At 43.5% G+C, this 20,381-nt stretch overlaps 3 protein-coding genes across 3 annotated transcripts; all 3 read left to right on the top strand.

Annotated features, from left to right (window-relative positions):
* Window positions 1–2,455: 2,455 nt before the first annotated feature.
* Window positions 2,456–3,276, top strand: LOC101758005. The gene has a single exon (XM_004972466.3). It carries the CDS (start codon window positions 2,551–2,553, stop codon window positions 2,950–2,952), a length of 402 nt encoding a protein of 133 aa, XP_004972523.1. The 5' UTR covers window positions 2,456–2,550; the 3' UTR covers window positions 2,953–3,276.
* Window positions 3,277–7,126: 3,850 nt separating this feature from the next.
* On the top strand, window positions 7,127–7,935 carry LOC101757604. The gene has a single exon (XM_004972465.3). It carries the CDS (start codon window positions 7,202–7,204, stop codon window positions 7,601–7,603), a length of 402 nt encoding a protein of 133 aa, XP_004972522.2. The 5' UTR covers window positions 7,127–7,201; the 3' UTR covers window positions 7,604–7,935.
* A 2,876-nt stretch (window positions 7,936–10,811) lies between these two features.
* LOC101757215 (60S ribosomal protein L7-3) lies at window positions 10,812–13,462 on the top strand. The gene is made up of 6 exons (XM_004972464.4): window positions 10,812–10,968; window positions 11,061–11,243; window positions 11,808–11,905; window positions 11,982–12,119; window positions 12,777–12,879; window positions 12,999–13,462. Exons 2-6 carry the CDS (start codon window positions 11,061–11,063, stop codon window positions 13,212–13,214), a joined length of 738 nt encoding a protein of 245 aa, XP_004972521.1. The 5' UTR covers window positions 10,812–10,968; the 3' UTR covers window positions 13,215–13,462.
* The last annotated feature ends 6,919 nt before the right edge of the window (window positions 13,463–20,381 follow it).

Below are 20,381 nucleotides of genomic sequence, written 5' to 3'. Positions count from 1 at the left end.
TCTTTTGTTCTCCGGGTTGGGAGCTTTATTTTCAATATTTCATCAGCATCTATTTTGTGGAACACATCCCTTACCATATCCTAATCCCACTCATTATAATTCTGGGAGATAAGTTCACGGACCCAACGGGCCGGGCACGAGGACGGCGTGGTCTAGCGATTACCTTCATAGAAGATAGCCTCGGGATCCAATTATCCCTCCATATTCTAATCTGATTGCCTTCGCCTACTCTCCAAATTATTCCACTCTTCAGCAGCTCTAGTCCATGTTCAACTGCCTTCCATGTTGGTAATGCATTCCCCGTGAACACGGTGCTCATTCATTAGATTCCCATTTGGGTAGTATTTAGCATTCGGCAATCTTGCACATAAGTTGTCAGGGTTATACAAGAGCCTCCAACCCTGACGAGCTAAGAGGGCCAGGTTAAAGAGCGTTAAATCTCTGAATCCCAAACCACTTGCAGATTTTGGTAGTAATAGATGGTCCCATGCAAGCTAGTATGTCCTCCTTTTTCCATTTTCTGCTCCCTAGAAGAACTGTCTGATCAGTTGCATATATTCATCACAAAGGGTTAGTGGCAACCTGAAAACTCCCATAGTGTAGGTTGGTAATGCTTGGGCCACTGACTTGATCATTACTTCTTTACCAGCCATGTCCCTAGGAACCTAATGAAGGAAAATTAAGTCGTGCATGTTGTTGCTTCCAAGCGAGCTTAGTTCCAATAATCATCGACCGACTGGTCGATGAGGATAAAGATTTCCCTTTCTCCTCTCCTTGTCACACGTAGAAAACCCACAAAACACACGCAACTTGTGTAAATATTCATTTCGGCGATCCCGACATCTACTGATTTGGTTGACAGGTGGAAACTAAGGATGTGGAAAGCATCCCAGCTTGTTGCTTTCATTGTGAGAGAGTGGAGAACTATGGGCATGCTGTTAGAAATCAACTGGCGAAACAAGTATGATCACAACCACAAGAGACACAGATTTATGTGGAAACTCCTTTGCATGCAAGACACGGATACACAAACATGATCTTCACTATTCAATATATCTGGAGGTCTACAAATGCTACGGATTTACAATGAATGGTTAACTCTACCCAAACGGATTACAAGAGAATAGCAACGCAGAATGACTCTGCTAATTTTGTTACTCTCAATCGTACAATATTCAACTGGTTTATATAGGCCGGAGCATGCCGAATGGTTGAACAAAAAACTCATGCATGCAACTATAAACATGCATGCAAGCATGCTACCCCAAAATGCCTTTCCAATTTAGGACAAGGTAAGTTAGACACCAACGGTTGATGCATGTAGAAGTCTTTAGAAATTTGGAACATATTCCAACACATACTAACAGATAAGATAGAGGAGCGATCATGACGCAGGTGGAGCTACGCGGGTGGAGCTAGCTATTCTCTCAGTCGTTTACAAATGTAAACCATTTAATTTTGCGGGCTATGTTGGAAATTTTAATTTTACCATCAACGTATAAGTAACTGTATGTGTATAGATTAAGGATACCAATATATAAACAAATGAACAATATATATTGGCTTACTTGTCACATTATTAGCTTAGAGAAAAATCAAAATTGGTTGATCGTCGACTAGTACAGCCGGTCTACACTTTTAAGTGCTGCATCCACGTGCCTTGTTTGCAGGTTCCAATATAGTGATCATCAACACAGAGATGACTATTTCCTTACTTGCAAAAATGAAAAAGAAGGAAATGCAGGCATACCCATTTCATCTAAAATAAAGCAAACTGATTTGACTGATGGAAAGAGGGAAGCCACCACCAGCCTACAATTAGTTATTGCTTTCAAACCATACATAATTGACACCTGTTGGCATATATATATTATTATTAGATGTGCATCGTGTTATTGCAAACATTTTTGTTAAATCCAAAACCAACCATGTTGTGCTTTTTTCGCATTACTTTAAGGCAAGGCACATCATGGTTCCTTAGAAGAACACGGTTGGTTGCGTGAAAGGAAGAAACGGTCAATCATATTGTCACAGGACGTTCCAACCAGATTGTTGGGCACAAAGCAAGCAATGTCCGGCCAAAAGAAGCACTGCTTTTACAACCATACGTAATGCAAATTGAAGCAGGTTGTTGTTGTGGAAAAGCTATTTAGCTTTGCCATCATCCTACCTAGAGGTCATACGCTTACACTACATAAAAAAGGAAAAAAAAACTGCTTTTTTTTAGGCAAAACAAAAGGACGACAGGTCCAATCAAACAACAAAGCACCTACAACCTTTTCCCAAGTGGCAAGTGCAACAGTTGCAAACAAGGTCGATGCATGTTCCCCCATACGGCCTTCGTTCCCCAAACGCAAAAGGTAATCATCGACGAATCCATGGACCCTATCCATTTGTGGATATATGTTACACCTGGATGCCACGAAGTCGCAAAGCACTGTAGCGCGCGCGTGCTGTGCGAGCCAGCAGCGACATGCGCCGAGCTGCAGCCTGCAGGGGGTCAAACCAAGCACAGTTAGAGGCACACGCACGCTGCACACCTCCATTCACATGACCATCGCCGCCTCCTCTTGTTCCAGCTCGTGTCTACTTGTCTTCACCACATTTTGCCCCTTCTCTGCTCCCAAGTCCCAACAACAAATATCTCCATCTTCCCCAACACCGTACCTCTCGCGCCGCCCATCCACCTCATCAAGAACTTACCAGTTTGAGAGCGAAGCACAGGTAGCTAGGATGGCGGCGGCGGCGTGCTGCGGGCTGGAGGAGGAGACGGTGGTGGGGGAGCAGAAGGCTCCCGGGGCGTGCCCGCGGTGCGGCGGCGCGGTGGTGGCCACGGACGTGGAGAGCGCGCGGCGGGTGCTGTGCTGCCTGCCGCTGTGCGTCAAGAACAAGCGCAAGTTCTCCTGCGCCCGCTGCCGCCGCAGCCTCGCCGCGCTCTACGTCCACGCCTAGCTCATCCGTCTACTGTTCCTGTCATGCTGAGATTACAACCTAGCGAGCTTAATTCTTCTTCTAAGTTGTAATTGAGTCTTGGCTCATCGATCTCCAACTAGATGTTATTAGCAGGGCAAATCATGCATCAGTACTAGCTTCATTAATTAGGACTTAGGTGTGCAATCGATCGATCTGTTCACCGAGTTTGTTCATGGCTTTTAGTAGTTGATGTTGATCTTAGTTTTATTTAAGTTTCTAATTTCTCTTGATGATTCTACTCCTTTTGCTATGTTCCATTCATGGGGTTCTTATGGTATTATAACATGGCCGCCCTTTTCTTTCTCTCTTGTTTTTTCCATGCAGATAAAGTGCGTCACCCAACATTTCTTTCCCTTTTTGTCGAAAGCGCATCAAGTGCTGTAGGTTGCCTCCAATCGACCACGCTCACATCGAGCAACAGTGCTCTGACGTTTTGTGTGTTCCTTTTGACAGCGATATGTTACCTATCTTCAATTCGCATACTGAATATAGACGATGTATTTTGTGGAACCGACTGTAGTTTCAAATCTTGTCCACAAAATTATTTTCATTTGGAAAATTTGAATCATTTTCAGGATGAAGGAAAATCATCATCTCCATAACGACACAAGAACCAAAGCATATCATCAGGTTAATTTCGGACAGTAAACCCAGCTTGTTTTCTTCTTGTTTTTCTTTTATGGAACGTCAAATCAATTTACCTGACTGGAGGGAATACTTCACCAGAGAGTAGGCAAACAAACGGTTTAGATTGACCCACGTCATCAGAGTGGATTCTATATGCATGACCTACCAACCTATGTACATGTCAGTCCGTGTAACATTTGTATTGGAGAGAATTACTGTAGTTTTGCATGATCGAGGCTCGTTTAATCTCCATTTGGCGTATGGAGAAAAAAAAGTAAAGGACTTAAAAAGTGTACCTGCTGCCAATCTAAGCTGTACTGGTCCAAATCTCCGTGCACCAAACGCATGGTCGTCTGAGAACAGCTGCTGCACTTGCTCGTACAGGAGCCCAGGACAAAGCACGTGCCAAGCGCTTGATTCCAATTTCGACCCTGTTTCTTTGGGCTTAATTTAGAAAAGACAGGCATCGTTCACAAATTCCGAACAGTGCAAATAAAAGGTCTCGAGTTCCTCTCAATCGCCATGAGGCCATGACACTAGTACAGCACATGCCACAGTTTATATGACACGTATTATCCGGACCATATTAAGTATCTAAAGTGTACTCCCTCCGTTCTAAATTACTATTTGTTTTAGATTTTCTAGATACATGTATCTAGACATAGCATATATCTAGATGATATATCTAGATGCATAGTAAAATTTATGTATTTGGAAAAGTCAAAATGAATAGTAATTTGGGATGGAGGGAGTAATTTTTCTTATTATGGAAGGAAAATAGACAAAAACTACCCGCAAAAAGATTGACAAAAACTAAACATTTTCTAATCAAAAGTTAGAACAATGATGATGATTTGATATGCCTTTTTTCTAAAACAAAAATCCTTCTCCAAATGGGTGGAACAAATAACTTTGCACATGTCATGTTAGTGGTGTGTCATGCGAAGGCAGACAAGTGACAAATGACAAAGGAATCAAAACAAGACCATTATTACCACATACTTCCTAGACATACAGAAATAAAATAGGCAAAAATGACGAAAAATGGCTCTCCCTTTACTGGAGGTGATCGGTAAGCTACAAACAAGGGAGGCAGCTGTTTAGCTGCCGACCTCCCACCGACTCTGTTTAGCTGTATCATTGTTGGCGGTGCAAATCCTCGAACTCCACACCCGCATCTCCTCCACTACCTAACAGCTATCTCCCACAACCCTAACGAGCGATGCCCCCGCCTAGCCATCCCGCCCACAACCCGCCTCCACTGCCAGCTGGCAGCCTTCCCGGAGCTTCCTCTATCTCCAGCCCAACCGGTAATCCCAAACCCCCAAACCCTAGCATCACTGGAGCGCCGCCCCATTGTCGTAATCAGAGCTGTTACATCATTCATATGATTTGTTACTTCCTTACTCTTTCCTTTAATCTTTCGAGGAATAAAATCACCTTCCACAATTTCGTCATCCTTCCAAAACCAGGGGCTCACGTAAAACGAGATGGCTCTCATTTTAGATTTTGCGATAATATAATCATATAATTGCTAGCAATAGTTCCAGAGCAAGCAGCCGGTGGAACTGATTCATGTAGAGGGACTGTGTCTATGGCATGTGAGCATGTGCACAAACACTACCACATGTTAGAACAACTCCAACAGACTATTCATTTTTAACTCCCATAGTGTAGGTTGGTAATGCTTGGGCCACTGACTTGATCATTACTTCTTTACCAGCCATGTCCCTAGGAACCTAATGAAGGAAAATTAAGTCGTGCATGTTGTTGCTTCCAAGCGAGCTTAGTTAGACTGGTCGATGAGGATAAAGATTTCCCTTTCTCCTCTCCTTGTCACACGTAGAAAACCCACCAAACACACGCAACTTGTGTAAATATTCATTTCAGCGATCCCGACATCAACTGATTTGGTTGACAGGTGGAAACTAAGGATGTGGAGAGCATCCCAGCTTGTTGCTTTCATTGTGAGAGAGTGGAGAACTATGGGCATGCTGTTAGAAATCAACTGGCGAAACAAGTACGATCACAATCACAAGAGACACAGATTTATGTGGAAACTCCTTTGCAAGCAAGACACGGATACACAAAGATGATCTTCACTATTCAATATATCTGGAGGTCTACAAATGCTACGGATTTACAATGAGTGGTTAACTCAACCCAAGCAGATTACAAGAGGAATAGCAACGCAGAATGACTCTGCTAATTGTGTTACTCTCAATCGTACAACATTCAACTAGTTTATATAGGCTGGAGCATGCCGAATGGTTAAACAAAAGCTCATGCATGCAACCTGTAAACATGCATGCAAGCATGGTACCACAAAATGCCTTCCCAATTTAGGACAAGGTAAGTAAGACACCTAATCGGTTGATGCATCTAAAAGTCTTTAGAAATTCGGAACATATTCCAACACATACTAACAGATAAGATAGAGGAGCGATCATGACGCGGGTGGAGCTAGCTATTCTCTCTCAGTCGTTTACAAATGTAAACCATTTAATTTTGCGGGCTATGTTGGAAATTTTAATTTTACCATCAACGTATAAGTAACTGTATGTGTATAGATTAAGGATACCAATATATAAACAAATGAACAATATATATTGGCTTACTTGTCACATTATTAGCTTAGAGAAAAATCAAAATTGGTTGATCGTCGACTAGTACAGCCGGTCTACACTTTTAAGTGCAGCTGCATCCACGTGCCTTGTTTGCAGGTTCCAATATAGTGATCATCAACACAGAGATGACTATTCCGCCCCCCCCCCCCCCCTATCCTTTTGAGAACGAAAAAAATTGGGCAAAATTATCTAAATAAAGCAACTGATTTGACTGATGGAAAGAGGGAAGCCACCACCAGCCTACAATTAGTTATTGCTTTCAAACCATACATACTTGACACCTGTTGGCATATATATATTATTATTAGATGTGCATCGTGTTATTGCAAACATTTTTGTTAAATCCAAAACCAACCATGTTGTGCTTTTTTCGCATTACTTTAAGGCAAGGCACATCATGGTTCCTTAGAAGAACACGGTTGGTTGCGTGAAAGGAAGAAATGGTCAATCATATTGTCACAGGACGTTCCAACCAGATTGTTGGGCACAAAGCAAGCAATGTCCGGCCAAAAGAAGCACTACTTTTACAACCATACGTAATGCAAATTGAAGCAGGTTGTTGTTGTGGAAAAGCTATTTAGCTTTGCCATCATCCTACCTAGAGGTCATACGCTTACACTACATAAAAAAGGAAAAAAAACTGCTTTTTTTTAGGCAAAACAAAAGGACGACAGGTCCAATCAAACAACAAAGCACCTACCTTTTCCCAAGTGGCAAGTGCAACAGTTGCAAACAAGGTCGATGCATGTTCCCCTGTATGGCCTTCGTTCCCCAAACGCAAAAGGTAATCATCGACGAATCCATGGACCCTATCCATTTGTGGATATATGTTACACCTGGATGCCACGAAGTCGCAAAGCACTGTAGCGCGCGCGTGCTGTGCGAGCCAGCAGCGACATGCGCCGAGCTGCAGCCTGCGGGGGGTCAAACCAAGCACAGTTAGAGGCACACGCACGCTGCACACCTCCATTCACATGACCATCGCCGCCTCCTCTTGTTCCAGCTCGCGTCTACTTGTCTTCACCACATTTTGCCCCTTCTCTGCTCCCAAGTCCCAACAACAAATATCTCCATCTTCCCCAACACCGTACCTCTCGCGCCGCCCATCCACCTCATCAAGAACTTACCAGTTTGAGAGCGAAGCACAGGTAGCTAGGATGGCGGCGGCGGCGTGCTGCGGGCTGGAGGAGGAGACGGTGGTGGGGGAGCAGAAGGCTCCCGGGGCGTGCCCGCGGTGCGGCGGCGCGGTGGTGGCCACGGACGTGGAGAGCGCGCGGCGGGTGCTGTGCTGCCTGCCGCTGTGTGTCAAGAACAAGCGCAAGTTCTCCTGCGCCCGCTGCCGCCGCAGCCTCGCCGCGCTCTACGTCCACGCCTAGCTCATCCGTCTACTGTTCCTGTCATGCTGAGATCACAACCTAGCGAGCTTAATTCTTCTTCTAAGTTGTAATTGAGTCTTGGCTCATCGATCTCCAACTAGATGTTATTAGCAGGGCAAATCATGCATCAGTACTAGCTTCATTAATTAGGACTTAGGAGTAGCTGTGTGCAATCGATCGATCTGTTCACCGAGTTTGTTCGTGGCTTTTAGTAGTTGATGTTGATCTTAGTTTTATTTAAGTTTCTAATTTCTCTTGATGATTCTACTCCTTTTGCTATGTTCCATTCATGGGGTTCTTATGGTATTATAACATGGCCGCCCTTTTCTTTCTCTCTTGTTTTTTCCATGCAGATAAAGTGCGTCACCCAACATTTCTTTCCCTTTTTGTCGAAAGCGCATCAAGTGCTGTAGGTTGCCTCCAATCGACCACGCTCACATCGAGCAACAGTGCTCTGACGTTTTGTGTGTTCCTTTTGACAGCGATATGTTACCTATCTTCAATTCGCATACTGAATATAGACGATGTATTTTGTGGAACCGACTGTAGTTTCAAATCTTGTCCACAAAATTATTTTCATTTGGAAAATTTGAATCATTTTCAGGATGAAGGAAAATCATCATCTCCATAACGACACAAGAACCAAAGCATATCATCAGGTTAATTTCGGACAGTAAACCCAGCTTGTTTTCTTCTTGTTTTTCTTTTATGGAACGTCAAATCAATTTACCTGACTGGAGGGAATACTTCACCAGAGAGTAGGCAAACAAACGGTTTAGATTGACCCACGTCATCAGAGTGGATTCTATATGCATGACCTACCAACCTATGTACATGTCAGTCCGTGTAACATTTGTATTGGAGAGAATTACTGTAGTTTTGCATGATCGAGGCTCGTTTAATCTCCATTTGGCGTATGGAGAAAAAAAAGTAAAGGACTTAAAAAGTGTACCTGCTGCCAATCTAAGCTGTACTGGTCCAAATCTCCGTGCACCAAACGCATGGTCGTCTGAGAACAGCTGCTGCACTTGCTCGTACAGGAGCCCAGGACAAAGCACGTGCCAAGCGCTTGATTCCAATTTCGACCCTGTTTCTTTGGGCTTAATTTAGAAAAGACAGGCATCGTTCCCAAATTCCGAACAGTGCAAATAAAAGGTCTCGAGTTCCTCTCAATCGCCATGAGGCCATGACACTAGTACAGCACATGCCACAGTTTATATGACACGTATTATCCGGACCATATTAAGTATCTAAAGTGCACTATTTGTTTTAGATTTTCTAGCTACACGTACCTAGACATAGTACATACCTAGATGCATAGTAAAATCTACGTATTTAGAAAAGTCAAAACGAATAGTAATTTAGGATGGAGGGAGTAATTTTTCTTATTATGGAAGGAAAATAGACAAAAACTACCCGCAAAAAGATTGACAAAAACTAAACATTTTCTAATCAAAAGTTAGAGCAATGATGATGATTTGATATGCCTTTTTTTCTAAAACAAAAATCCTTCTCCAAATGGGTGGAACAAATAACTTTGCACATGTCATGTTAGTGGTGTGTCATGCAAAGGCAGACAAGTGACAAATGACAAAGGAACCAAGACCATTATTACCACATATTTCCTAGACATACGGAAATAAAATAGGCAAAAATGACGAAAAATGGCTCTCCCTTTACTAGAGGCGATCAGTAAGCTACAAACAAGGGAGGCAGTTGTTTAGCTGCCGACCTCCCACCGACTCCGTTTAGTTGTATCATTGTTGGCAGTGCAAATCCTCGAACTCCACACCCCTAGCTCCTCCACTGCCTAACAGCTATCTCCCACAACCCTAACGAGCGATGCCCCTGCCGCCTAGCCATCCTGCCCACAACCTGCCTCCACCGCCTGCCGGCAGCCTCCCCCGGAACTTCCTCTATCTCCGGCACCACTGGTAATCTCAAACCCCGAACCCTAGCATCACCGGAGCGCCGCCCATCGTCGGGATCAGAGCTGTTACATCATTCATATGATTTGTTACTTCCTTACCCTTTTCTTTAGTCTTTTCGTTTTCAGGAAAAAAACGCCTTCCACAATTTTGTCATCCTTCCAAAACCAGGGGCCCTTGCGTTAGGCGTAAAACGAGATGGCTCTCGTTTTAGATTTTGCGATAATCTAATCATATAATTATTGGCAACAGTTCCAGAGCAAGCAACTGGTGGAACCGATTCATGTAGAGGGACTGTGTCTATGGCACGTGGGCACGTGCATAAACACTCCATATGTTAGAGCAACTCCAATAGACTATCCATTTTTGGCTCTCTTTTTACTCTCTAACCAAATTGGCAAAAAGATACATTTCCATATTGAGTTGCGCATTCCAGCAGACTATCCATTTTCCACTCTCCAAATCCCAATAGCTAAGTTCCTTTTTAAAAATCTACACTCTCCATTTACTCCAACAGTCTCTCCATTTCGCACTACAATACACTCTCCATTTTATGCGTGGGACCCACATTTGGCAAGCCAAATTCGCTTGCTAAGTTTAGAGAGTGTGGGGAGCATCTAGCAAACCGGATGGGATAGCTATCCGGATAGCAACTCTGTTGGAGCATACTTTTCCAGTAGACTTTTCAAATTTTAGCTTGGAGAGTGGGATAGCAATTATGTTGGAGATGCTCCATTATTTTGTAAATAATTAGTCGAGAAGACAAATGTGCAAAAGGTGACGAAATAAAAATCTAGTTTTGTAGTTTGAGAGGTTAAATAGTAAATAGATGCAGAATGCGGGTTCACAACTGGACAATTCAATATGAAATTTTTATACCTCTGAAAAAAAATGTTTACAATTTTTATTTTTAAAAATGGAATGGAAGACTTGTTAGCTTGGCATCATGATCAGAATTCAAAACGAAATTTCTACGTATCTCACGGCCTGTTTTCAAAGCGGAAGCCTGCAAAAGTATGGCCTAACTGCATAAGGAACCAAAAGCCCAAACACTGACAGTCCAATTGTGACGTTGGGCCTACTGTGATTCCTTCCACAGGCCTCAAACACCAAAAGCCCAAACACAGTCCTAACTGCAGCAGGCCCAATCTGCTTCCCAGCTAGCTGCTGCTGGATCAGACCACCAGGCCCATCATCTCTTGCCACTGAGCCTTCCTCCATTTTCCTTTCATTTCCTCCTCGCCTCCGTCTCCGTCAGATCCAGAGCCCAGCCAGCCGCAGCCGCCCGATTCAGCCACCGAAACCCTAAGCCGGAGCAAAACCCTCGGCCTCCCATAAGTAGCCTCCTCCTGCCACCCCGCCGCCACTTCCTTCTCTCCCACCTCTCCACGGCGGCGGCCTCTCCTCCCTCCTCCCACGCACACGCAGGTCATCGAGGTAAGCAGCGCCCGCGTTCTCCCCCTATCGTGCCCTCGCGCGCTAAGGCACCCTTCCGCGCGGATCTGAAGCTGTTGGCTCTTCCTGCGCAGATGTCGGCGGCGGAGGCGAAGGCGGCGGTGGTGCCGGAGTCGGTGCTCCGGAAGCGCAAGCGCGAGGAGCAGTGGGCGGCGGACAAGAAGGAGAAGGCGCTCGCCGACAGGAAGAAGGCGCTCGAGAGCCGCAAGATTATCTTCGCCCGCGCCAAGCAGTACGCGCAGGAGTACGACGCCCAGGTCACTGAGCCAGCGGGTTTCCCATCTCCCTGTCTCGATCTGATTGTCCCACGGTTTAGTCTTCTGGTTAGACGAGTCATTTGGTCGGATTGTGCAGCTTCTGCTTGCGATCTGGTGCTAAAACCATTTGCCATCTAGGAATTTGTTGTTGCGCATAGAAGTGTAGGCTTAAAATGGGATTACCAATCTCTGATAGTTCATTGAAATCTGGATGTAAGGACCTAGACCATGAACATGTTTGTAGACTTCCTATGTTTTTTTATTAGTTGGCTACTGTCTATTTGTGGTAGCTAGGACCTCTCTAGTTTGAATGTTAAATGCTTCCTCGTTCTAGAAGCAATTCAGGATAATGTTACAAGCGGTACATTTAAATGCTCAATGCTGACTCTTGATTGGTTCAGTTTTAGCATTTGGGATAAGTTTGCTGATAATTGCGATGATTCTTGTGCACATGATGGATTCATACACTGAAATAATGCTGCTTTACTTTTTGAAATAATGTGTCATTTTGGAGAGATGTAGGTACTTACGTAATCTCTTTTGATGGATTTGTGCTGTGTACAGGAGAAGGAGCTTGTGCAGCTCAAGCGTGAGGCCCGGTTGAAGGGTGGGTTCTATGTCAGCCCTGAGGCCAAGCTTCTGTTTGTGATTCGCATCCGTGGGTAGGGCACTGTCTCATTCTGCTTGCTGATTCCTTGGCTTGCTGAAATGTTAATTGGTGCCAATTTTGTTGTGCAGTATCAATGCCATGCACCCCAAGACCCGCAAGATCTTGCAGCTTCTGCGTTTGAGGCAGATCTTCAATGGTGTCTTCCTCAAGGTTAACAAAGCTACCATTAACATGCTGCGCAGGGTTGAGCCATATGTTGCATATGGGTAAGTTTGTTAGCTACCATTAATTAATTCTGTATCAAATCTTACTTAGGAATGTGGTGCTTTCCTAAGGATGTTGATGCACAATTATGTTGCAACTTTAATACCAGAATTAATTAATTGTTTGGCTCATTTTCTGCTAGAATGGAGTGACAACTGCGCTACATACATAATGTACCATACACTGTCATGTGAGGCGTAGAGTGCTATAATATCCATTTATTCACATGTTGGTGTTTTGGTTTCATAAATATGTTTATAGAAATGTTTTAGTTTTATGTCGTCCTTATATTCTGGAGAAATAAATGTTTCCTTAGTTGTTTCAAATAAACAGTTAAAATGTTTCAAATATTTGTCAAATCTTATTTTCCTTAGTTGTTCAGCTGTTTCTTGATTCAAATAGTAGAACAGATGATATATCTGTTTAGTCGCATCAGCACCTTTTTAACTGTTACCTTGCTGTCTGTAATCTTCATATTGATGTGATCTTTGTGCTAACTTTTCCAGAGTTTGATTAACTATCCTGTAGTTTCACATGAATCCCCAATTGGACCTAGGTCTAGTCCCAATTTGGCTGTCTTAATTTATGAAGGCAGAAATATTACTGATTCCAATTACTGTGATGTTCTGAAGTTTGAAGCATCTATTCTTTATCTTCAGGTACCCGAACCTGAAGAGTGTTAGGGAATTGATCTACAAGAGAGGTTATGGGAAGCTGAACAAGCAGAGGATTCCTCTGAGCAACAACAATGTCATTGAGGAGGTTTGCCATCTACAACTACTGTGCTGATTCTGATTACATACACATCAGTTCAAGTATTTTTTTTGCCCTAACATTTCAATCTGGGCCTAAGTATTTTTTATCTACTTGATGTTCATTAGGGCCTTGGGAAGCACAACATCATCTGCATTGAGGATCTTGTCCATGAGATCATGACCGTTGGCCCACACTTCAAGGAGGCCAACAACTTCCTCTGGCCATTCAAGCTGAAGGCACCGCTCGGTGGCCTGAAGAAGAAGAGGAACCACTACGTTGAGGGTGGTGATGCTGGCAACCGTGAGAACTACATCAATGAGCTCATCAAGAGGATGAACTAGGTTCTTGTATCCTGTGAGAATGATTTCAATGTCTGAGAAGTTATACTCTAGGGAGTCAATGCTGGATCATGACGGATGTGCAATTTTGGCATTCCAAACAGAATGTAGGCTTGCTCTTTCAGTAAGACTTCCAATAGGATTTTGCTGTTCCAAACAGAATGTAGACCTGTACCCGTTTATTTTTCGGTTCTTTCTTGAGGTTGATGGTTGATGTGTATGCTCTCGTTTTATCACGTTTCTTAGCTTCATATGTTGTGTGGTTCGTCCTACTTATCCAGCACATGTTTATGGGTCGCTTATTTTTTTTTTCGTTCACTGGTTGGTGGCGAAAATATGTTATTATGTAGGGGGTGTTTGGGAAACACCTGTTAAAGTTTAACACCTGTCACATCGGATGTTTGGATGCTAATTAGGAGTACTAAACATAAGCTAATTACAAAACTAATTGCACAGATGGAGTATAATTCGCGAGACGAATCTATTAAGCCTAATTAGTCCATGATTTGACAATGTGGTGCTACAGTAACCATTTGCTAATGATGGATTAATTAGGCTTAATAGATTCGTCTCGCGAATTAGCACAGGGTTCTGCAATTAGTTTTATAATTAGCTCATGTTTAATCCTCCTAATTAGCATCCGAACATCCGATGTGACACTGTTAAAGTTTAGCACCTCGTATCCAAACAGCACCGTAAACGTGCATGAAAGAAAAGGCTGCCGGCAAGGAACAAAAAAGATGCAATCAAAGCCCTCATCTTGATTTTATTGACCGGGAATCCTATTGAGCTAGTAATTTCGTTTCATATAACACAAGAAAACACATCTATCTCACCATGTTAAGAATTAGAGTGTTAGACACAAAGGCGATAGTCGATAGGCACCTAAATTAAAAGCTGGCGCCAAGGGGAAGCACCGAAGCAGTCAGCACTCTCTTCTCGGAGCCTCTTCTCATCGCTTTGCTCAGGAGGTGCTTGTGGAATTGCTCCAGCAAAATTTAAAATGGAAAGACCCGTTCCAGATGGTGTGGAATACCTGTAAAATCCCCCGTTCTAAAGGTGCTCTGAATCTTGTTTTGTGGCAACGGTGACTGCTGAAGGAGTCGTGAAAACACTAGTTTGGTGTTCACTGTTCAGAGCTTCTAGATTGTCCTTCTTCCTTTTTCCTTTTTTGAGAGCCTAGATTGCCCATATCAGGAAGGTACTCTATAGCAGATCAGCATAAATGATTTACCAAACCCAATTATAGTGAAAAATGGTTTGGTGTGTAGGCATATCCTTGCTCTACTTTAGTCCATGCCAGTTCACTCGAGTTATGCCATTGCTGGAATCTGCCTGGTAGCAAGAGCCATATTGAGCAAAACCTTGAAGCGAAAACCTACCCAGAATCACATGAGACGACATCCATTTTCCTCTTTGCTTTAAAGCTTTATATGGAAGGATAACTAAGGGACTTCAATCACATACTTCTCAGTAAATCCATGGGTAAGATTAAGTGTGCTTAGTACATTTCTAGAAAAGTTCACGATTGAGCAAAATAGAAAAAAAGATTTTCTGGGCTTTACTATTGTACACAAATGATTTGACCAGATCCAACCCCAAATATGCAGCCCTTGTCTGCTGAACTGGAAACTTTAAGCTTCTTCATGTAATCTTTATTGACCCCCACTATGGAAACAAGGCAATACTAGTTAGTTTTCCCTTCATTGTTATTTACTTCACTGCTATTCTTGTGAAGTAATTTAGGTCAACCTCTTAGTAGACAACTTTTGATTACCCCCATTTTTTTATTTAAAAAACCTTGATTACCTATTTGACTCAGTCCGGACCAAAAGTGACACAATAATCTTTACATCTGACAGATACTTTTTAATCATGCAACATTGATAAGTAATTGCTCTTATTTAAGTATAACTGTTCACCATGCCAGTTTTGGTTAGGTGACTTCTACCATCTACTGATCTAGATCATTGTGAAGTACACCTAAGTTATATATAAAAAAACTGGACCAACCTACAAGGAAGTATGCCTAAGTTTTACCGATAAATTTTCACCTGATACCCTGTTCTTATTTTCTCGTTTCCCAAACCATGACACTACTTCTGTCGAGTTCAGATATATATTCCTCAGTTTTGTTTCTTGTCTCATGGGAATGGTGAATGAAACAGAGAAGATCTGAAGCTCATGCAGAAACACAGCTAATAAGACAGAATCAATGGTGACATTTGCCCCATCTCAAGTAAACAACCCTACTTTTGGCATGCCCATGGAATCCTTATCTAGAATGTTGAAGCAAGTTGCTTCTTTTAGTTGTCCCAGACAGAGTGGCGGTGTGCTAGTGGTATTTGTATTGCAGTATGATGTAGCATTTGTTTTAGGTTTAGGATGGTCTTGGTTTTGGTTTTTACTATTCTTCCCTTTGGCCTACAATTCAACAGAACGTTCTACTAATATAACCTTAAAATACATTTTCCAATCTCCACTAACAGGTACATAAAGGATGAACTGGAAACAATTGGAGCATTCCTTGGTGTCGTTGAAGATTTGCAGGAGGGTTACCCAAAATATCAAATGGTGAAACCTTGGGCGGAGCAGGTGAAAGATTTGGTATATGACATAGAGGACTGCCTCGAGGAACATACCATTGCCCTCACACATAATTCAAGTTGGTCACAGAGGATACTCAATAATAACAATGCTCTCCGTCAGTTTACTGCCAAATTAAGTCATGTTAGGTCAGGATTGTTGAGGTGAGTGAGAGAAATAGACGCTACAATCTTTTTTCTCCCTATGAATCTACCTCTAGTTATATGGCTATTACAGTGGTACTGGACCATATGCGGCCTCACTTCTTGAAAGGCACTACTCAAAATGATAGCTCTGGTGATCCAAAGAAAGAGGTGGATTCATGGGAATCAGCATCACCCAAAGAAACCAGCAAAGGAGCTCCCAAGGTGGCTGCAATAGCTGGAATGTGTGGATCAGGCAAAACTACTCTTGCTCGTGAGATATATAATGAGAAATATCATCATTTTGCTTGCCATGCATGGATTGAATTATCGCAGGATGTGAATGCCACAAAAGTTTTCAGGGATATGATTGTGCAACTCTCTCTTGTTTCTTCGAGTCAAACTGGATATATTGGGGAAGAAGAGGACCTAGTGAATCATATTCAAGAGAAGCTAAAAGACAAACTGTTCTTCGTTGTATTTGATGGTTTATGGACATTGCGTGCGTGGGATCGCATCAAAAGAGTACTGCCTGATATTAGCATAAGTGGAAGTATGATCATTGTAACAACAGAAATCCTCCACATTGCAGAGGCCTGCACAAAGTCAGCTGATCATGTTTATTGCATCCCCCTATTACCAGAATGGAAATCATTGGAGCTTCTGAAAGATTTAGTTCTTAAATCAGAAAATGGAGAAATGAGTCCTGAAGACAAAGAAGACTTTCAAGATCTAGACCTGGACTGCCTTAAGGTACATGAACCGTCAACACAATTGCAAAAGTACTGCAGAAATGTGGGGGGCTCAAATTAGCTATAACAACTGTAGCTCAATTATTTACCTCGGAGGCCCCGCATAAATGGGGAGGACTATGTGAAGATCTTCCTTCGTTGCTCTACAATGACCCAAGGCTCAAAAAGATAAAGATAGTAATGACTCGGAGCTACAGAGGTCTACCACCTTATCTTAAGCCATGCTTCTTATACCTCAGTATTTTCCCAGAAGATTCCGACATCAATGTGGCAACTGTTCTGCGTCGATGGGTGGCTGAAGGCTTTGTGAGGGAAATGACTGGGATGAGTACTGAGGCTGTTGCGGTAAGGTATTTGTTTGAGCTTTTTGATCGAAACTTGATAAAGGCGACCAAATTAACAAGAAACAGATCATGCAAGACATGTTGGATCCATCCTATGATGCGAGATATCCTGGTCATGGTTGCACAAGAGGAGAAATTCTCGACTACAGTTGGAAAAAACATAAATTCCATGCTGCCAGCAAATAGGTTTCGCCACCTAACACTTGATGGTCGGAGCAACAGGAAGTTAGTTAAATCTGTGGATATTTCCGGCGTCAGGTCACTAACAGTGTTTAATGAACCGTCAGAATCAATTGCTTCACTTAGAATCAATTGCTTCACTTATCTGCTCCTCTCAAATGAAGCAATTGAGAGTTTTAGATTTCTCAAATGCCAGATTTCTTATTACTCAGCAAGATATAGGGCACATAGGAGAATTGTGCCATTTAAGATACTTTAATCTTTACGAGTCAAATATTTGTGAGCTTCCTTTGTCAATTGGTATGCTAATGTTTCTACAATTGCTAAATGTGAGGAAGACACAGATCAGAAGACTTCCTAGCGAGATCACTCGACTCGAGAGGTTGCAGATCCTCAGTGCTAGCAGAAAAATGGAAGACTCTTGTCACTACAGAAACAAACACTGCTCATGTAATTCAGAAGGTGCAACTGTACCTAAAGGTATCAAAAACCTTGAGAACATAGAAGGGTTAGAGATTGTGGATGTTAGGGGCAGCACTCACTCATCGATCAAAGACTTGGGAAAGCTAACTCGGTTGAAATACCTGGGTTTGACTGGCCTTACAAAGAAGAACAGCGAAGAAGTCTCCAATACCCTGCAAAAGCTTTCCCCTTCATTGATTTATCTGTATCTTGCAGCATATCGGAAAAATGGAACACTCTGCTGCCTGCCCACAGATAAGGGATCGATGGAGTTCCCACACCTCCGAACCATAGAACTGGATGGCCATATAGGGACAATGCCAGAATGGATTTCTCATTCGTTTACACTTTCTGTGGTAAAATTACACAGAACTAGTCTCCATCAGAATAATATAAGGACCCTGGAAGGATTACGCAGCTTGATTACTCTTGCTCTTCTAGATAGTTCCAACATCGGTGAGGAGCTTGTTTTTTATTCAGGGACATTTAGAGGGCTCCAGCGGCTGGAGCTTGTAGGATTACCCAGTTTAGAAGCTGTGAGATTTCAGGAGAAAGCAGCACGCAGTGTTCAAGAAATAACCATCAAGTCTTGTAGATTAAGTTTATTTGGCAGAAGGAACCTAAAAAGACTCTGGGATGTCTGTTTTGATAGTGGTGCTGAGGTGGTGGACTGAAAAGGGAGACACATGCATCAAGCAGTAGCACTCAAAAAATTGTAAAGGTGGTTTAGTATTCAAAGTCAGCTGCATATCAGATGGAGAAATAAAGACATCAAATGAATTGTAACAGGTCATTGTAATTCTGGGTTTCATCAATGTTTTTAATAAAAAGGGTGGATAATTCGTTAGATTGAATTAGCACACTTCTTTTGGTGTGTTTTTTTGCTGTGGTTATTGAACTGTATGTGGAAATCTCGATCAATTCACCAAGCTTTTGTATGTATGTTAATTCAGTATGGCGTGCTGTGGTGAAATATTGGTACGAACTACAACTATTTCAAAAAATCATACTGTTGATTATGATGGAGGAAATTCTCTTCACCTCATTGATGCAGCAAAGGTTTGGTGTGCACCTGACACAGGCTGAAAGTTTCTTCTACTATTATCTAAGAAAAATGTTTAAACCAGGGAAGTCGTGGCCATGCAAGTATTTTTTTCTTCTTAAATTCGGGGCCTATTTTGCAGAAATACTAAGGATGCAGTGCATTCCTGATATTACCTGCGGTGCCACAGTGTTCGCTTTCTGCTTTGTTGCAGCTGTTTGGCTGCGGCTGTACAACCAATAAGCATCAACAGTACAGTTCTGTGAGCCAGCCATGAACTGGGCTTGGATTTCGCGGGCCTTCAGTTTCTGGTTGTCCAATGTAATTTTAGGGCCCAATTTCAGCCTGAAGCGAGTTTTAGGGCCCAAGTTCGCGGGCCTGGAACTTGATACACATGCTTTGTTGCTTGATGAGACTGCAAGAGCGGAAGTAACAGATTGTCCTGCTGCAATCGAGCCGTAAAGCTATTTGTTTTTTTCGCAGTCGAGGAACACCTCCAGCATCATCTGGAGAGCGATGGAGGAGCGTGTGGCCACAAAGGTGCCTGCGTACAATCTACAAGCCCATTTTCGCTGCTGCCATGAATGAACAAAGGTACCCGCGGCGGCGGCTGCTGCTGTCGTCGTCGTGGTCGTCGTCGCCATCCTCAACGCCCAACCACCCCCCTGCTGGCTGCTGCATAGCCATAGCCTCCGGCGGTCAGTCCATCCGCCGCCATTACTGCCGTGCCGGCTGCCAAGACCGGCCGGCCGGCCTTTCACGCCATTAAAGCCATACGCAGAGCCTAGTACAACAGCAGCTGACCTGCCCTCTTCCCTGCCGTGGGTCTGCGTGGTCGTCGTCTCCATTCATTCAAGTCCTGCGGCTCGGCAGGTCCATCCATCCATCCATGATCCATCCACTCCGCTGTTGAAAGCTGAAGTACTCCTGTTCGGTTGGGAGCTGGCGGTGGCAGGCAGTTGCAAGCGTACGTGCTCGACCATCATCCACGCCACCAAGTTGACCACTGCAGCCTGCCTTGCCCCACCTGCTGCATCCCCCGATCCATCACTGACGACGACGACGACGACGACGAATCAATGGGCGCCGTGCTTGTCCGCGTCGATCGAACGTGTTCGTGTGATCGATCTCCATCGTGAAACGCCCGAAAACATCTCGAAGGAGCTCACATCTCGATCACGGCGTTCAAACAAAACTGGTGGTCATACTCATGCTGCGAGACTTGCTTGCCGGCCGGCTAGAAAGGTTAGACTCTTCTCATCCTCTTGAGGGTTTGCGTGCCAAAACCTGCCGGTAGTCATGGTGCCACCACAGACCTGCAGCTGTTTGAAACTGAGGCCAAGGTTGACGGTTGACGTCCATCACCTCGGTCTCCGTTCTACACGTGTCGGGATAAACGAGTGAACGACGACGCTGAGCCACTTGTTCGCACCTTGTAATTTTGTTGGACTCTTGCGAACCGTTGACCGAGGGCACGGCTTTCGAACGCACGTGTGATGGGTCTCGGTCAGACTGGGAGGAAAGGAAATGAGGCCTTGTTTACTTCACCTTCAAATCCTAACTTTCGTACTATGCAAAAAGTAGATTCCCCATCACATCAAACTTGTTGTACTTTGCGAGACGAATCTTTTGAGCCTAATTAAGGGGTGTTTGGGAGGCAT

The sequence above is a fragment of the Setaria italica genome, chromosome VI, assembly GCF_000263155.2.
Source record: "Setaria italica strain Yugu1 chromosome VI, Setaria_italica_v2.0, whole genome shotgun sequence".
Taxonomy (NCBI): Eukaryota; Viridiplantae; Streptophyta; class Magnoliopsida; order Poales; family Poaceae; genus Setaria; species Setaria italica.
The sequence above is the reverse complement of the archived record's forward strand: the minus strand, read 5'-3'. Positions and strand labels throughout refer to the sequence as shown.

What these genes read in the sequence shown, in the direction of transcription:
- LOC101758005 (XM_004972466.3), top strand. Translation starts at nt 2,551, where the DNA reads ATGACCATCGCCGCCTCCTCTTGTTCCAGCTCGTGTCTACTTGTCTTC.
- LOC101757604 (XM_004972465.3), top strand. Translation starts at nt 7,202, where the DNA reads ATGACCATCGCCGCCTCCTCTTGTTCCAGCTCGCGTCTACTTGTCTTC.
- LOC101757215 (XM_004972464.4), top strand. Translation starts at nt 11,061, where the DNA reads ATGTCGGCGGCGGAGGCGAAGGCGGCGGTGGTGCCGGAGTCGGTGCTC. An exon ending in CGCAGGAGTACGACGCCCAG is followed by an intron (nt 11,244 to 11,807) that starts GTCACTGAGCCA and finishes TGCTGTGTACAG; the next exon opens with GAGAAGGAGCTTGTGCAGCT. An exon ending in GAGCCATATGTTGCATATGG is followed by an intron (nt 12,120 to 12,776) that starts GTAAGTTTGTTA and finishes CTTTATCTTCAG; the next exon opens with GTACCCGAACCTGAAGAGTG.